A 19,137-nucleotide genomic window follows, 5' to 3' on the forward strand; every position below is an offset into this window, starting at 1 on the left:
TTTATTAGATATCCCACTGAGATACCATGCCACAGTTTATAACATATATCCCACTGATATCCCACTGAGATACCATGCCACAGTTTATAACAGATATCCCACTGAGATACCATGCCACAGTTTATAACATATATCCCACTGAGATACCATGCCACAGTTTATTACAGATATCCCACTGAGATACCATGCCAGTTTATTACAGATATACCACCGAGATACCATGCCAGTTTATTACAGATATCCCACTGATATACCATGCCACAGTTTATTACAGATATCCCACTGAGATACCATGCCAGTTTATAACAGATATCCCACTGATATACCATGCCACAATTTATTACAGATATCCCACTGAGATACCATGCCACAGTTTATTACAGATATCCCACTGAGATACCATGCCAGTTTATTACAGATATCCCACCGAGATACCATGCCACAGTTTATTACAGATATACCAGAGATACCATGCCACAGTTTATAACAGATATCCCACTGATATCCCATTCCACAGTTTATTACAGATATACCGGAGAGATACCATGCCACAGTTTATTACAGATATACCACTGAGATACCATGCCACAGTTTATTACAGATATCCCACTGATATACCATGCCACAGTTTATTACAGATATCCCACTGAGATACCATGCCACAGTTTATAACAGATATCCCACTGAGATACCATGCCACAGTTTATAACTGATATCACACTGAGACCACTTTCTACTAACTACAAGCCAACCTGTCCTTGTTTTATCCACTGAGACCACTGTGACCACTTTCTACTAACTACAAGCCAACCTGTCCTTGGTTTATCCACTGAGACCACTGTGACCACTTTCTACTAACTACAAGCCAACCTGTCCTTGGTTTATCCACTGAGACCACTGTGACCACTTTCTACTAACTACAAGCCAACCTGTCCTTGTTTTATCCACTGAGACCACTGTGACCACTTTCTACTAACTACAAGCCAACCTGTCCTTGTTTTATCCACTGAGACCACTGTGACCACTTTCTACTAACTACAAGGCAACCTGTCCTTCTTTGATCCCCTTTAAACCAAACATCACACAAGGTAACAACTAGTACCATCTTTCAACATATACTGTATGAAACAGTTTCAGAAACTCAACTACCTTACACCAGGCATTTTCTCAGACTGATGATGATCCCAAATACCATGGTAATGGTACTAAAGAAAGACATGTCAAAAGTGGATTAGATCGTGAAAATGTCCTGATCTCATTTGTTCATTTCACCTGAACTGCCCCAAACTACTTGTTCAGTTTTGCTATCAAACTGTAGTACTGCAGCAATGGTGTGTTGACAGTTAGCCGTGATCAAGTAACACATGTATGTGACCATCAAGAGCACGAAACCCATTTTTGAGAAGCAAGGTGTCCATCTGTCAGGTGTTACACTGTCACCATGGTGATATGATTACCTTCTAACATTAATCTACCTGCAAAATGAAACCAGCAAACAAGCAAATACATCATGATAAGTTAATTACACCTTAAAATGTAACAGCAGTAAATCAGTGTAATATCGATATTTAAGAGAATACCTTTGTTCTGGGCATAAATATGTTTTGAAACAGGCCAGAGGATAAATCAACAATATGCACTGATTTGAGAACTACCTTGCATTGACTCATCCTGCCAGCTGTAGGCAAACCGTCCATCGCTGCCAGTCAGTGCCAGACCTCCCACATAGATGCGATCGGGATCAACGTCCTGCAGATGTATCAGCTCTCCAAGACCTTGCACAAAGCGTGCATAGCGCGGGGAACCAAACAGATTGCACAGAATTCCTTTCTCATCAGTCACCTGCAACACAAGCCAGTACAGAAACAAAGATAGTAACACATAACACTACCACAAAAACAGATCGAACACAGACCGGTGCAGCAACAAATCATCAAACACAGACCGGTGCAGCAACAACTGATCAAACACAGACCAGTGCAGCAACAACTCATCAAACACAGACCAGTACAGCAACAACTCATCAAACACAGACCGGTGCAGCAACATCTCATCAAACAGAGACCAGTACAGCAACAACTGGTCAAACACAGACCAGTACAGCAACAACTCATCAAACATAGACCAGTATAGCAACAACTCATCAAACAGAGACCAGTACAGCAACAACTCATCAAACACAGACCAGTAGCAACAACTCATCAAACACAGACCAGTACAGCAACAACTCATCAAACACAGACCAGTACAGCAACAACTCATCAAACACCAGACCAGTACAAACACAGACCAGTACAGCAACTCATCAAACACAGACCAGTACAGCAACAACTCATCACAGACACAGCAACAGACCAGTATCAAACACAGCAACAACTCATCAAACACAGACCAACTGTCAAACAGCAAACAACTCATCAAACACAGACCAGTGCAGCAACAGCAACAACTCATCAAACACAGACCAGTACAGCAACAACTCATCAAACACAGACCAGTACAGCAACAACTCATCAAACACAGACCAGTGCAGCAACAACTCATCAAACACAGACCAGTACAGCAACAACTCATCAAACACAGACCAGTACAGCAACAACTCATCAAACTCATCAAACACAGACCAGTGCAGCAACAACTCATCAAACACAGACCAGTAGCAGCAGCAACAACTCATCAAACACAGACCAGTACAGCAACAACTCATCAAACACAGACCAGTACAGCAACAACTCATCAAACACAGACCAGTACCAGTACAGCAACAACTCATCAAACACAGACCAGTACAGCAACAACTCATCAAACACAGACCAGTACAGCAACAACTCATCAAACACAGACCAGTACAGCAACAACTCATCAAACACAGACCAGTGAAGCAACTCATCAAACACAGACCAGTACAGCAACAACTCATCAAACACAGACCAGTACAGCAACAACTCATCAAACACAGACCAGTACAGCAACAACTCATCAAACACAGACCAGTACAGCAACAACTCATCAAACACAGACCAGTACAGCAACAACTCATCAAACACCAGACCAGTACAGCAACAACTCATCAAACACAGACCAGTACAGCAGCAACTCATCAAACACAGACCAGTACAGCAACAACTCATCAAACACAGACCAGTACAGCAACAACTCATCAAACACAGACCAGTACAGCAACAACTCATCAAACACAGACCAGTACAGCAACAACTCATCAAACACAGACCAGTACAGCAACAACTCATCAAACACAGACCAGTACAGCAACAACTCATCAAACACAGACCAGTACAGCAACAACTCATCAAACACAGACAAACACAGTACCACCAGTACAGCAACAACTCATCAAACACAGACCAGTACAGCAACAACTCATCAAACACAGACCAGTACAGCAACAACTCATCAAACACAGACCAGTACAGCAACAACAGCAACAACTCTCATCAAACACAGACCAGTATCAGCAACAGCAACTCATCAAACACAGACCAGTACAGCAACAACTCATCAAACACAGACCAGTACAGCAACAACTGGTCAAACACATCAAACAGCAACAACTCATCAAACACAGACCAGTACAGCAGCAACTTATCAAACACAGACCAGTACAGCAACAACTCATCAAACACAGACCAGTACAGCAACTCATCAAACACAGACCAGTGCAGCAACAACTCATCAAACACAGACCAGTACAGCAACAACTCATCAAACACAGACCAGTACAGCAACAACTCATCAAACACAGACCAGTGCAGCAACAACTCATCAAACACAGACCAGTACAGCAACTCATCAAACACAGACCAGTACAGCAACAACTCATCAAACACAGACCAGTACAGCAACTCATCAAACACAGACCAGTACAGCAACATCTCATCAAACACAGACCAGTACAGCAACTCATCAAACACAGACCAGTACAGCAACAACTCATCAAACACAGACCAGTACAGCAACAACTCATCAAACACAGACCAGTACAGCAACAACTCATCAAACACAGACCAGTACAGCAACAACTCATCAAACACAATCCAGTGCAGCAACATCTCATCAAACACAGACCGGTGCAGCAACATCTCATCAAACACAGACCAGTACAGCAACAACTGGTCAAACACAGACCAGTACAGCAACAACTCATCAAACACAATCCAGTGCAGCAACATCTCATCAAACACAGACCAGTACAGCAACAACTCATCAAACACAATCCAGTGCAGCTTAGCGTTCTTGTTTACAGTTCAGCTGTTGTTTAAAATGAAAAATAACATTAAAGATCATTAAAACATTTGGTGTGCCTGTTTGTTTTCCATTCAAGTTGTTCAATTCCCATTTTAAAGCCCTGGGTTTAATTATGGTTTCATATATTTATTACCAAAGGGGTCATTTTTCAATAGTAAAGACAGAGCTAAAACATGTGAATTCCAGTTATTCTTAGAATTATTAACAATGATAACAATGTCACCCAGGTCTGCATCTTCTGCAGTCACTCCCTTAACGTCTGAAGTTGATAATAATCATCTGACAATGTGTTAAGTGTTTTCAGTATGAATAAACGTATGCCCAGGGCAGTACAACTTTGAAACAGAAAGTTCTGTGCCTCTTTCTGTGTTAAAATCTCTCTCCAGAAAAATAACAAAGTTGTGAGTACTTTTACTGACATCACTCCTGGGTTAGCAAAACACATGCCCCAAGTAGTGCAACCAAATGTTCCATCTCACAATACATCTATGAAACATTCACTACAGGCTGGCTAAGAAGATGTTCACCAGGCTAAAGGAAAACAGAGGTAGGAATGGCTTACCTGGTTTGGGCCAACATATATCACACCGATCTTGTGAGTTTCATATGGGTGAATATGGTCCAACATGCGCAGTGCACGGTTGATAGTCTGAAATAAAAGCAAGGCATGTAAGTACTTTATTGACAAGAGGACCCATTTATTTATAAACTTTTCCTAACTTAGCGAATCTGCAATACAAACAAACTGCCCTTCATGAACTAATATAAAAGAGGAAGACTGACTGACTGACTGAGTTTGGTTTTACGCCGCTTTTAGCAATATTCCAGCAGCATCACGGCGGGGGACACCAGAAATGGGCTTCACACATTGTGCCCATGTGGGGATTCGAACCCGGGTCTTCAGCGTGACGAGCCAACGCTTTAACCATTAGGCTACCCCACCGCCCCTAAAGGAGGAAGAAAGATGCAGATTTTATCACAAACATATGAACTATTACAAGAACTCAAAGCATCACAGCCACAAAAGCAAGAGAAATGCTCCGTATCTACTTGCCCAACTCATCTCAGTGAGTGGCAGGTTATCCATTGAGCTTAGTCACAACAGTTTCGGACAGGAACTTGAGGTACCTAATCTGCTGGGTCGTTTCACCTCAGTTTAGTGTAGCAGCACTGGGGTACCTGATCTACAACATCAACTCCCCTAAGTTTGGTGTAGGAGAATTGGGGTACCTGATGTACAACATCAACTCCCCTCAGTTTAGTGTAGGAGAATTGGGGTACCTGATGTACAACATCAACTCCCCTCAGTTTAGTGTAGGAGAATGGGGGTATCTGATCTACAACATCAACTCCCCTCAGTTTAGTGTAGGAGAATTGGGGTACCTGATCTACAACATCAACTCCCCTCAGTTTAGTGTAGGAGAATGGGGGTACCTGATCTACAACATCAACTCCCCTCAATTTGGTGAAGGAGAATTGGGGTACCTGATCTACAACATCAACTCCCCTCAGTCTAGTGTAGGAGAATTGGGGTACCTGATGTACAACATCAACTCCGCTCAGTTTAGTGTAGGAGAATTGGGGTACCTGATCTACAACATCAACTCCCCTCAGTTTAGTGTAGGAGAATTGGGGTACCTGATGTACAACATCAACTCCCCTCAGTTTAGTGTAGGAGAATTGGGGTACCTGATGTACAACATCAACTCCCCTCAGTCTAGTGTAGGAGAATTGGGGTACCTGATGTACAACATCAACTCACCTCAGTTAGGTGTAGGAGAATTGGGGTACCTGATCTACAATATCAACTCCCCTCAGTTTAGTGTAGGAGAATTGGGGTACCTGATCTACAACATCAACTCCGCTCAGTTTAGTGCAGGAGAATTGGGGTACCTGATGTACAACATCAACTCACCTCAGTTAGGTGTAGGAGAATTGGGGTACCTGATCTACAACATCAACTCCCCTCAGTTTAGCGTAGGAGGATTGGGGTACCTGATCTACAACATCAACTCCCCTCAGTTTAGTGTAGGAGAATTGGGGTACCTGATGTACAACATCAACTCCGCTCAGTTTAGTGTAGGAGAATCGGGGTACCTGATCTACAACATCAACTCCGCTCAGTTTAGTGTAGGAGAATCGGGGTACCTGATGTACAACATCAACTCCCCTCAGTTTAGTGTAGGAGAATTGGGGTACCTGATCTACAACATCAACTCCCCTCAGTTTAGTGTAGGAGAATTGGGGTACCTGATGTACAACATCAACTCCCCTCAGTTTAGTGTAGGAGAATTGGGGTACCTGATGTACAACATCAACTCCCCTCAGTTTGGTGTAGGAGAATTGGGGTACCTGATGTACAACATCAACTCCCTTCAGTTTGGTGTAGGAGAATTGAGGAATGTGATCTACTTAGTGAACTCTTATTCGACAGGCTAACTCACCTTAGTTTGGGGTAGAGTTGATGTATCTGATCAACTATTGGCTAACTTACCTCAGTTTGAGGTAAGAGAACTGGGGTGTCTGATCCGCTGAAGAGTGGATGGTTGTGAAACAGCTGCAGAAATACAAAACTTGGACTAACGCCTCCTCGGAATTCTTTGCTTCGGCCTGCCTTTCCCCCCTTTGGATCAGTGTCTTCTAACTGTCTCACATCCTGGGCAGGGGACATGACAGAAATTGTGTGGCCTCTCTTTTTGACAGGTGGTAGGTCTGCAACCTCATCCTGTACCGAGGAATCCTGGGAGCTGCTGGCTGCCTGCTGCTGCCACTGCAAACACAAGGAAGGCTTGGAGCACGTGTTCCAGGTACACTTCTCACAACATGAACCAAAACAAAACCATGCACAGTCTACCTGCTGAAAACTATGATCAGACAAATGAGATTAAAACAAAGCCCATGACACAATGCTCATGCTCAGATAGTGACGATTGCTCTAAGTCAAAATACAATTACAACTTCTAAGTCTTATTTTTCTTGCACATCTAATCTCAGTGTGGTAGGAAGATGCTGATTTGTAAATAAAAAGCTCTTAACAGTGGGGGTGTGGGTCTCAACTCCTGTCCTGTTCATCTACCCTCCTCAATCCCCATCATCTACTTGCATCATCTGTAAAGATGGCCTAATTCATTGAAGGAAAAGACAACTATGATTATATTAAGCAATTGTTTCCTGCATTTCTTGTGAATTAAGATCTTGATAAAGGCATAACTCATCACACTGGCATTGAAGGTTCTCACTGAGGGGTAGCATGCATCTGCCAGCTTTTGTGCATATGTATTTATAATTTTTAGTGGTTCCTATTCTGTATATGTATAACATGGGGTTCTGACAGAGAAGCTGTTGTCCATGTGTCCCAACACAAACCCAAGCTATTACATGCCAAGCCAACTGATTGGCCAAGCTGACCTTCCAAGTTAACCCACTGTCTCACTCAGTCTGCAAACACTCCTTGCACAGACAAGCTGACAGCAAACCTTTCACATCAGGTCAGTCTAATATGTTTGTATGTATGTACATTATGTTATTGCATTTACATGTTGCAGAATATAAAACCTGTTCTATGAAAGTTAACTAAAAGTGTTTAACATTACCTACTTCTCATCATAAGTTATTTATCTAAATAAGTTAAACAAGGATTATAAACTGTATACTTTTGTAATTACTAACATACAGCTTTTCTATCTCTGTATTCCTGTGTGCATGAGATCAGTGAGTAAGTGTTTTAAGGAATAGCCAACATTTTAAATTCTTTTGTGACTAGGTATGTGTAATTATATTTTATGGCAGCACTATTTCAAAGAGGTATGGAAATAGGGTAAGACTTCCGCCTGTATCCCCCCTAAATTTTAACGATGGGGAAAACTTTCTTTGAATGGCATTTTCAGAAGTTGGATATGTCTTTAAGTATGTTCAGATACAATTAAAGAAACATGTTAGAACTCATCCTTATCAGATGAGGAATATATATTCAGGTGATATTTGACTAGAATGAAATTTAAGGGGGGGGATAGGGGCGGAAGTCTTTCCAGAAATATTATAGGTATGGAAGCATATTAGGGCCACAAACTGAAATGTTTTTAGCATCAACGTAGAAGATAATTTCATCTATGCACATGATACTCACTTCTACGACTGACTGACTGACTGAGTATGGTTTTACGCCGCTTTTAGCGATATTCCACCAACATCACGGCAGGGGGACACCAGAAATGGGCTTCACACATTGTGCCCATGTGGGCTCACTTCTACGAAGAAGAGACATTAGTCTACATAGATGATACTTACATCTATGTATACGATACATGTACTCTCATTTATGTTGATCATAATTATATTATATTATTATATTATAGGATATTTATATAGCGCGCATATCCAAGCACTAGTGCATGCTCAAGGCTGCTGGTATTTTTTCCCTCGATCATTGGATGTCAATCTCAACGGCACATCGCATTATCAATCTCAACTCCCTGGGGAGTATACAACTCTTGCAGCCACTAGGCGCACCAAATTATTGTGGCTTTCTCATCCTAACGAGGTGCCCATTCACAGCTGGGTGGACTGGGACACATAGTCACAGTACTTTGTCCATGTTCACTGCACGTTACTGTACCCGCAACTAGGTGTTTGCACTTACTCATGTGGCCACCATCTGGTCATATACCAATGGATTTGTGGGTTCTTTTAAGTGCACAGCGTTGTGTACTGTACACTAGGGGTTGTGACAACACTGAAAGAGTCTGCACACAAAGTTGACTCCAAGGTTTTTACACCCGTCACAGGTGGGCTCGATCCCGACACCTCAACCTCACTGGATCACTAGCCTGGCGCCATAGCCAGCTCGCCCACCGCGCCCCCAGCTCGCCCAACGCCATCTCCATATATGATACTATAATCCTACACATAGTTACACAGACCGTTATATTGTGTTTTGAAGTGATCACCCCAGATGATTATAGTTTAAACAAATGTTGGTTATAGTTGGTCTTTGAGTGCTTCTTTGAGTAGATTTTTGAGTTTAGAATTTGAACTTTGGTATTTACTTTGCATCTTTAAGAAGGATTTTTTGTTTTGATAGGCTATTGATTTTGTTTTTAGATAATGGTATGTTTAAGTTAACTTCTGGAAATTTAAGTGTCGCTTTGACTGCTTGGTCAGTGTTTGTTGTCGTATGAACTCTACCTTTTTTGCCTGAGGCGTGAAGATCCTAAGTGGTTTTTAGTATCTCATTTATTAATTTTTTAAAATGTTTTTTAGTGTTTTCTATTTTATTGCTTGGAGTCCACTGAGTGAGTCTGTCATAATTAAAATGTTATTGTGTTGTTTGATGAGAGGGTTATGGAGTGCTGTTGCTATGCCCATTAGTTTTGCTGTGAGAATTCATTGAATGTCTGGGAGTCTGTATCATTTAGTTTGTGTTGAGGGTTGTGATATGTGGGTGCCGAAAGCTGTGAGTTTTGTACCCGGGTCTAAGGATCCTTGTGTGTAAATGTGGTAGCAATGTGGCAAGTGTTCATGTATGCAAGCTGGTGTTGTGTTTTTTTGCGATGTTCAGGTTTTTTTGGTTATTTATTTCAGAGGAGAGTTTTGTGTTTATTTTAGGAATTTTTAGTTTTGGTGTGACAACACCGGATGGGGTGGTGTTTTGTTTTAGCTCATTTAGGTTGTGTTCAGTTGTGAGGCATTTTAGAAGTTGCAAAGATAAAGGAAAACCAAGTTCTATGGATAGTCAACTTCTTTGTTGCAATGAGTGCGGCATTTTGGTGTAGGTACCAACACCGTCATCAAGCAATCACTTGATAACAGGTTACACAGGTTATCACTTGATAACAGGTAACAAACATGACTGCACTTTTCTTTCAACATGTCTGAAAATACTCCCAAGAATGTTTGTACATGGGTACAGTGCCAAAATGATGGGAGATAGTTTCTACTTCACTACTGCAAAAACTACATGTATAATTGGAAGCAATCTTACTTTTAACAAGAAATGAGTTTGTTGCAGTAAGATTGTGGAGTATTCTAAACTGAAACCATCTTAGCTTGGTGTCAGGTGTTCTAATTGGTGTTACATGGATAATTTTCCAATCAAGATGGCTATCAAAAGTATCAATAACATTTTCCCATTTACATTCAGACAAAACAATTTCTTTGGAGTTATTTAGGATGTTTTAATAACATTTGGCCCCCTTTTAAACAGAGAGCAATTGTCAGATTGATGGAATGTCAATATGATGAGAGAAAGAGGTCAGTTTCTGAAAGCTTAGGGTTCCTAAATAAATTTTGATTGCCTTTATGCCATTGTATTGGGTAAAATCCACTATAAAACCAACTTTGTGTTCGAATTCTTCAAATGTCAAATAATTTCCTTCCCGATTCATGTAATGGGACTAAAACCCCTATCAAACCATTTGCAAAAAAAGACATAATCACCTCTAACCCCAATGTTGTTATTGTAAAACACTGTCTCTGCAACATAACCTTCAAAATCTTTTGGCTGTATTTTCAGTGAAAGGTTATGATAAGAAGTAATACATATTCCAAAAGGTTGTATCTTGGTAGTGTTGGAGATGGTTTCTGACCATGGCTTCCATAGTTTTACACAGATCAGATCTGTGGGAAATGGGCCGGTAAGAGTTTGCCTCATAAGTTTATTTGGCTTTGGAATTGGTATGACCGAGGCCTGTTTCTATGTTGAAGGAACCTGTCCACTTTGGTAAATTTAATTATATAAGTTTAGATGGGGTTTTAGAAGTTTTTTTGGGAGATACATTATCATTTGGTAAGAAGTGAGATCAAGCCCAGGGGATGTTTCCTTTTTGCAGTTATTAAGGACATGAAGTAGTTGTTCCATCATAAAAAGGTGGAGGCTGACATCCAGAGGTGAGCTGGAAAACTTGCTTACATTTTTGGTGTTCTTTTTAATTCTTTACTATAGTTACAGTTGCTATCAACAGCAGAGAAATGATTGGCTGAATTATTTGCTTTCTCTTTTGGACTTTTTCACTTGTTTTATTGAGTTTTGGAGTGTTGTTTTAAGCCATGGATTGCCTCAAGTTTGTGCCAGACAGTTCTGCTTCTGTGTGGTGATTTAGTTCAGCTGTATAAATGTAGAAGTAGCCCGTTTAGCGTTATAAATGCCCTTTTACGCTTTTTCCTGGTCTGTTCAATTTTCTTGGTCCACCAAAGTACTGATGGTTTATCTACAAGAGGTAATTGAATGGGAATGGATTCTTTAGCTATAATAATTATGCAGTTTGTTAGATTTTGGCCAAAAGTTTCCGGGTCTTTTTGTTTTCTAGTTCAGTTTGGTTTACCTGGCAACACATGTTTTGGAATTTTACCCAGTCGGCTTTGTTGTAGTTGAATTTGGTTCTTGTTGATTATTGTGGGTTTCATTATTTATGTTGCCTACTGTTATATGGACAGGAAAGTGATTACAACCAAGTATTGGGAAGTATATTTACGTAGTGTGATAAACATCGGATTAACATTAACAACAGCTTTAGTTGTCAACTAATGTTTTATTTCTCTGTGGGGATATGCAATTAGAAATTGTCGACAGTTGTACTTATTTAGGTCTTCTTTTATCAGAGCATCTAGATTGTGGTCTCATGGCTTAAGCTGTAGTGAGTTCAGCTTGCAGGGCTTAGGTTTACTTATTACCAAGTAAAGGCTTTCAGGCGGTATGTATTTTCAAACTTAATCAAAGTTATATCTGTCTATGGTATGGTCTACTATTGATTATGGTTGTGCAATATGGGGTACTTATAGTTTCTCTGGTATTAAAGGTCACATATACTCTAGGGGGTACAAATACATAAATCATTTATTGGCATCGTTATAAATGAAACCCCGTCATTAAAACTACTCATTTTGAAATTTATTAACTTAAATCAACCTTTTTCACAACAGAGCACAATTCTCTCCTGCGAACGAAATTTCAACCAATCAGAGGGACCCGTTTCCATGACGTAATGTGAGGTATACATATGAGGGGCGATGTAGAATTCATGTACATTTCCGGGGGTAAATTATCTTGCTTACATGTTTGTATAAACCTGAAATCGAGACAAATGTTGTGAAAAATGAAAGCTTTGTTTTCACAATCTACTGTCATTTAATCTTGTCACCTGCTTTGCCTAGTTTCCGGTTACAACTTGTTTTCATAGATGATTCTGTCAAAATCGCTTGTTGTCATAACGGTTACCTGTCGGCTAGGTCTGGCTTTTCTTCCCCAATTTACTTGGGTATTAAACCATTTATGTCAAATGATTTAAATATGGTTAATTCAGTGGGTTGGCATTTCGTTACAAAGCAGACTCTGACATGTCCGGAAGTAATTCAGACAGACACCCGATCCCGTTAGTCACCTCTTACGACAAGCATGGGTCACTGAAGGCCAATTCTGACCCGGACCTTCAAGGGTAATCTTATTTAGGAAAAGAATACTACGTTTCAATGAATTGTCCCAGCAAGCATTTTCTCCAACGTCACCAACAACATTTATAAGACTGGCCACCCACCTGTAACAGTGAGTCCTGACTGTTGGCTACATACTCCTCTATCAGTTCTAGAGGAGATGAATCTGTTTGGCCATCTCTAAGGCTGGTTCCTTCTGTTGGTACCCCACCTGCATGCTCCTCAGCTGCTCTTCCCACTGTATGGAGACTTGAGGCCACCTCTGCATTGTGCTCTAACACTACCTCGGTGCCTCCCACGGGTCTGTCATAATTCATTTGGTCTGGGAAACCTGACTCCTCACTGTAGGACCCAAACAAAGAAGGAGAGGAACTTGTCTTCCGTATTGAGTGTGGTGACTGAAAGTGCATGCCTGTGTCAGCTGCCTCATCTGTGGAGTGATCATTGCTTGTCACTAGGGGGCTATGGTCAGAACAAGATGGGCTTGCCGGAACAGCAACTAATTCATCCTGAAAGAAAATAAACCTCAAGTACACATCCCATCATCCTACAGGTCTTTCGTATAGATCTACCTTCTAAAGTCATTAGGGGCGGTGGGGTAGCATAGTGGTTAAAGCGTTGGCTCGTCACGCCAAAGACTCGGGTTCGATTCCCCACATGGGTACAATTTATGAAGCCCATTTCTGGTGTCCCCTGCCGTGATATTGCTGGAATATTGCTAAAAGCAGCGTAAAACCATACTCACTCTAAAGTCATTAAATGAATCTTTCATCATCATTAGCTGGACACTGATTTTCAGGTTTAACAAAATCCACACAGGTTAAGTGTTGTATCATACCTGAAATTGGTTAATTGTATTTGAATCATGTGTTAAAGGAGATCTTTTGAATAAAGACCTTTTTAGAAGTCATACAGAGTATATATTTATACCCCTTTGAAGTCATATGTTCATTTTCACCCAACAAGAGTAATCAGGAGACATATCACTGGTCTGGTGGGTTTCCGTGTTTGGGGGCTACTAATACCCATTTTTGGTTCATTGCCACTGGCTACCTTCACTGAACGAAAAAATAATGCTGTTCAATTTTTTTCTCAATGTCACAAATCATTAATGTTGGCCACCCGATTTGTATTGCAAGTTTCATCAAGAAATATTGAACAATTTGGGAGTTTTTCCTATAATAATCATTAAGTGTATTTTCAGTATAAGTCCAACCTGATGTCTTGAAAACATAAAATATTGACAATAATAAACCCAAATCACCAGAAGGTACCACTTCACCATGAAAATGACTGTGCAGCAAGTTTTATCAAAGAATATTCAAGGGTTTGGGAGTTCCTTTCCAGAAACACAACAGACAGCAGACAGATGGATGGACTGACTTACATGCTGATCACGATATCTCCCCTGCTTTTCAACTGTTGGGACAAAAAGCAACACGGCAGACAGCAGACAGATGGATGGACTGACTTACATGCTGATCACGATATCTCCCCTGCTTTTCAACTGTTGGGACAAGAAGCAACACAACAGACAGCGGACGGATGGATGGATGGATGGACTGACTTACATGCTGATCACGATATCTCCCCTGCTTTTCAACTGTTGGGACAAGAAGCAACACAACAGACAGCAGACAGATGGATGGACTGACTTACATGCTGACCACGATATCTCCCCTGCTTTTCAACTGTTGGGACAAGAAGCAACACAACAGACAGATGGATGGACTGACTTACATGCTGATCACGGTATCTCCCCTGCTTTTCAACTGTTGGGACAAGAAGCAACACAACAGACAGATGGATGGACTGACTTACATGCTGACCACGGTATCTCCCCTGCTTTTCAACTGTTGGGACAAGAAGCAACACAACAGACAGCGGACGGATGGATGGACTGACTTACATGCTGACCACGATATCTCCCCTGCTTTTCAACTGTTGGGACAAGAAGCAGCAAACAACAGTCCTGATCCCACCACCAGTGCAAATGCTCAAAAGGTCATTTTTGCCACCCCATTTCCTTTAGACAGTGCCTTCATCTAGGGCTGGGACGGGTAGGAAAAAATGGAATCTATTGCTCTCATGTACTTACCCGAATCGGAATCGAGTACCCAGAGATGTAAGGAATAAAGCGCTTCTGTCAACTTTCTGAATCTCCAATCACGAGTTGACGGAGATTTTAATAGAAAAACTTGAAATGATGTCAATAAGACACTGAAACTGAACATAGGCTATTTAGTTTACGTCTGTTTAACCAATATAGAGAGTAACACCATTGACACTGTAACTTGACTCCTCACTGCTCATGCTCAGATATATTACAGTCGTTAATAATAACCTCCATTAATCAGACAATGCCAAAGATGCAAATGTGTGTTACGTCAATAATGAAAAAGACAAGTTATTGTCTGCCCTTGCCATTACAGAGTTCTCTCCTTTTCCGGGTACTCGATTCCTAGAAATAGGACTCGATTCCAGCTGTACCCGACCCAGATTCAAGTACCCGTCCCAGCCCTACCTTCGTCTACGTGATATTGAAGTGATCTCTCATTATTCTCAGCTTAGTGAAGACAAATTAGGGTACTGTGTGTGTTGGGGTACATGTTCATCAGACAAAAGTGCTGTGGTTAGAGACAGCCTCTATAGTCATCCTGATTCTGGAAAGGTTCATAGTCCTCAAAAGCAAAATGCTGTAGTTTGACATTCAGAACCCAGGCTGGTGGTTTCTTGGATCTTGCTGCTTGTCTGGGGAGATGACAGTACAGATGACGGCAAACAAATATGTGGTGAGTGTGAATCCCTTCAGCTTCACTTGTGATCCTCAGGTCTTGGAGATATTCAACCACTTGTGAAAAATCATCCCGGTTGAACAATAGCTTTTGAATCCCTTCCATTTGTTCTGGTTCAATCACAGGCAAATTGTAGCGCAAATAGGGTTGCTCAACAAAGAGGAAAAAGACCAGTCTTCAAATATGCGAGCGAAGCGAGCCTAGGTTGTCAACGTGCTTCCCTCACTTTGGTTCGAAAAATATTTTTAATATCAAAATAAAATATCGCCATCATCAAAGGTCGACACCCATTACTTCACAGAGTTGTGCTCTCAGATTTCCAACCTCATATTTAATAATTACTCACGTACAATATATTTAATTCAACATTTTAAACGCCACTCGTATGGCATGTCAAATCGTTCTTCGCCTCCATTACCCCTGCCAGCTTCCGGTTCAACGGAATGAAGGAACAGTGGAGTTAAATTTGAATATGCTTTTATTTACCCGCTATGCCAGTAGTAGAATAAATGTTACGAAAATTCTAACAATGGCGACGGCAGATAACAAAATAATCCCCAAAAGTTTAACGGTAAAATTATGCAATATAATATTTGTGTTTGATTTCTACTAATTTTTGTTCCTTCACTCCGTTGAACCGGATGCTGGCAGGGGTAATGGAGGCGAAGAACGATTTGACATGCCACAAGTTGCGCTTAAAATGTTGAATTAAATATATTGTACGTGAGTAATTATTAAATATGAGGTTAGAAATCTCAGAGCACAACTCTGTGAGGAAATGGGTGTCTATCTTTGATGATGGCGATATTTTATCTTGATATTAAAAATATTTTTCGAACCGAAGTGAGGGAAGCACATTGCCAACCTTTGCTCGCTTCGCGCGCATATGGGAAGACTGGTCATTTTCTCTTTGTAGCACAACCCTATTTGTGCTACAATTTGCCTGTGGTTCAATGCACTGTGATAACCTATGCCACTCATTTTCAGTAGCTCAAAGCTACTACAGAGATAGCTGAAGATTCCTAATGCCCAGACATGGATTGTTGGACTGTTGGGCTGCAGATGATGACAGTGTGGCTACAAAGATCCTGCCTTGGCATGAGTTAAAGATAGCTGTAATGGTTGCTGGAGACAATTGGAGAGGATGTTCTCCGACTTGACAGTAGCAACATTCTTGTCTGGGTCAGCTGGTCTGATGAGAATGCTGGGGGTATGGGAGCTTGATGTAAAGCCCAAATATGATTTCCCTTTGATGAAAAACATGTTTGATAGGTTTTGTTATGTTGTGCCATGGAAATCTCAAATGTCATGACTTACCACAGGTTGTGTAGACCTTGAAAGATTAATAGGAGATAGTGCCTGAGAACAGAATGTATCATAGAGTGATACCATGAATTCCCCTAGAGTGAAGTGCTTTCACAGAAGGCTGAGAGAGAACATCCTGAGGTGGTGTCTATAGAGACTGCACATTGAAAACATTCATGTTGAACATCGCACAGTTTTCAGGGTCTTCCTTGAGCATGAAAATGAGATATTGGTGAGTAGATGCCCTGTGTTAGAGGATCAGGGCCTGGCTATTCTGTCACTCATTTGTCTTACAGTGTACTAAGGTACCAGAGCCAGCAGAGAGACAGCATATAGTTGATTACAAATGAGTCGTCCATAGTGGTCCATTTGTTAGCAACTCTACTGGGGAACTGAAGTTCTCAGTCACATAGATCCAATGGCGTCGGATCTGGGTTGCTGGGACTGAATCAGTTGTCTCTTCTTCTCCCTCTCCACTCATCAGCAAGTCTGCATGATTTGCATAGTTAAAGAGTACGGAAAAATACAAGGGTTGCTGAAAGAGTCTAAGCACGAACTGATTGTCTAAACTTCAGGAATAGTCTCCTTTGACATTTCCTGACAGTGATGAATTAAAAAAAATTCCAAGATGGTTTGGAGCTGATTGAGAGTCAGTACATTTGCCTACCAAACAGGTGCTTGATCATCAGTAAATACATGCAAGGGCTGCCTCCATGACTTGTCAACACTGCTGGAGTGTAAGCTGTGGCCCGCTTAATACAGTGTTTATTTCTAATACAGGGTATTTACCATCCCAAAACCCAGATGTGTGATAGCCCCTTTGTCCCTAACACTGCTTATGTTGGATAGACTGTATACTGATTCTCCAGAACTGTTACCTGTGGAGATCCAGCAGGCTGCAACATGCTGCTGTCATCAAGGTAAGCTGAAACATGTCAGATCAACCATAGTCAGTACTTTGCATATTAACATAATTGAAACAAACCTTTAACTATAAATTATAATACTTATTCAATTTCATGTCTTGTAATCACTTGCTTATGAGTGACATTTGAGTGCAAACAAAGTTTTGGGCCTCTCTTCAACCCTTCGACCGAACACACCCCTACTGCTCCCATTCCTGGACAGTCTGGCAGCTCCTGCGAAGCATGCAACCTGTCCTGTGATTGATCATGTGATCCCTTTGTGTAGTCTTCTCTTCTTGGGGGAATAATTGTAATCTGTGCAGCTGGGTTTGGTTGGGCAGGAATCCATCGTGTGAGATAGGATAAGTATCATAAATAATTTATAGTTAACATTTTCAAATTTTATCAAACTTATCCTATCTCACGTCTTGTAGTTATCCCACAGTTAGACCGTGGGCCACAGATTACCCTGTCTATTAGTGGATGACAACCGTGGTGATGTGATGATGATGCACAAGGAGGCCTGTTATGAGTACAATCTCCTATTCTTGTGATGGGTTGCTTCTTCAAAACCCCTTGGCACAAAAAGTCCCAAGGAGTGGGCACACCCGAGTAAATGTGGTTTTCTGCTGTACATTTGTCAGAGACAAATGCGGAGCTAATCAGTTTTCCCTGCCTCACTCCGACTTCCAGAAAGCCCCTGCTTCGAAACCATCCCCACAGTCACACATAAAGATGAAAGGGAAAATGGATCATTTAACTCAACTGTTTAACGTTCAGTTCCGGACAACATCGAATGACCCTCACTCCTTTGCTTAAGCTTAGCCCAAGATGTGTCTGGCAACCAGGGGCTGAATGCAACGAAATCTACTGGAATTCCATATTCATACTTCACTGACGTGATTGCTGGAAGAGTAGAGGTCAGTGAGTACGAGTGTCGATCACCTATGCATCATAGTACAAAGCTGGCCTCTCAGTCTATGATGAAGTCGCTTAACAGTGACTGTACTGCAATGCCCTGGTGTGGGGTCAGGTGAGGTAGATCTATGCCCAAGGAAAGTAGAACGAAGATGAATAATGGAGTTCCATACATCTATATTTACTTTATACAAGGTAACACCGATTCTGCGGACGGATGATGTCACTATCTGCGTTGTTGGGCTGAGGACAGTTGCTACGCCAGTACCACAGTCCTTCTACATCAGTCACTGAGAGGTCACGCAGGTAGTGGGGGGACCATCTCTGATCTCCATAAACATTCCTCTGTAATGGATGTCAGCGAACAGTTGCTGTGAAGAGCCCAAGTTGATGCTAAGGCCCAAGTCTCATGAGGATTCAATGAAGCTGGAGGGGGAAGACCGGTGAAGGTGTAGGCTTGCAGGATAGTACAAGAGACTGCCACTGAAGAGGCTGTTGAGAGCGGGATGAACAGGCGCTTATGC

General features: G+C 41.4%; 1 protein-coding gene across 1 annotated transcript in view; it reads right to left on the reverse strand.

The window, feature by feature from the left end:
* The window catches only part of LOC124276719 (tuberin-like), a 141,628-nt gene that overhangs the window by 23,595 nt on the left and 98,896 nt on the right, over positions 1-19,137 (reverse strand). The window contains exons 31-35 of the mRNA XM_046712362.1: positions 17,669-17,715; positions 12,795-13,199; positions 6,761-7,036; positions 4,829-4,915; positions 1,656-1,842 (exon numbers count right to left, since the gene is read on the reverse strand). Coding sequence (XP_046568318.1) covers positions 1,656-1,842; positions 4,829-4,915; positions 6,761-7,036; positions 12,795-13,199; positions 17,669-17,715 — 1,002 coding nt within the window. The remainder of the gene's footprint in view (positions 1-1,655; positions 1,843-4,828; positions 4,916-6,760; positions 7,037-12,794; positions 13,200-17,668; positions 17,716-19,137) is intronic.

This window comes from Haliotis rubra, unplaced genomic scaffold, assembly GCF_003918875.1.
Source record: "Haliotis rubra isolate DU_JTF1 unplaced genomic scaffold, ASM391887v1 Scf212, whole genome shotgun sequence".
NCBI lineage: Eukaryota > Metazoa > Mollusca > Gastropoda > Lepetellida > Haliotidae > Haliotis > Haliotis rubra.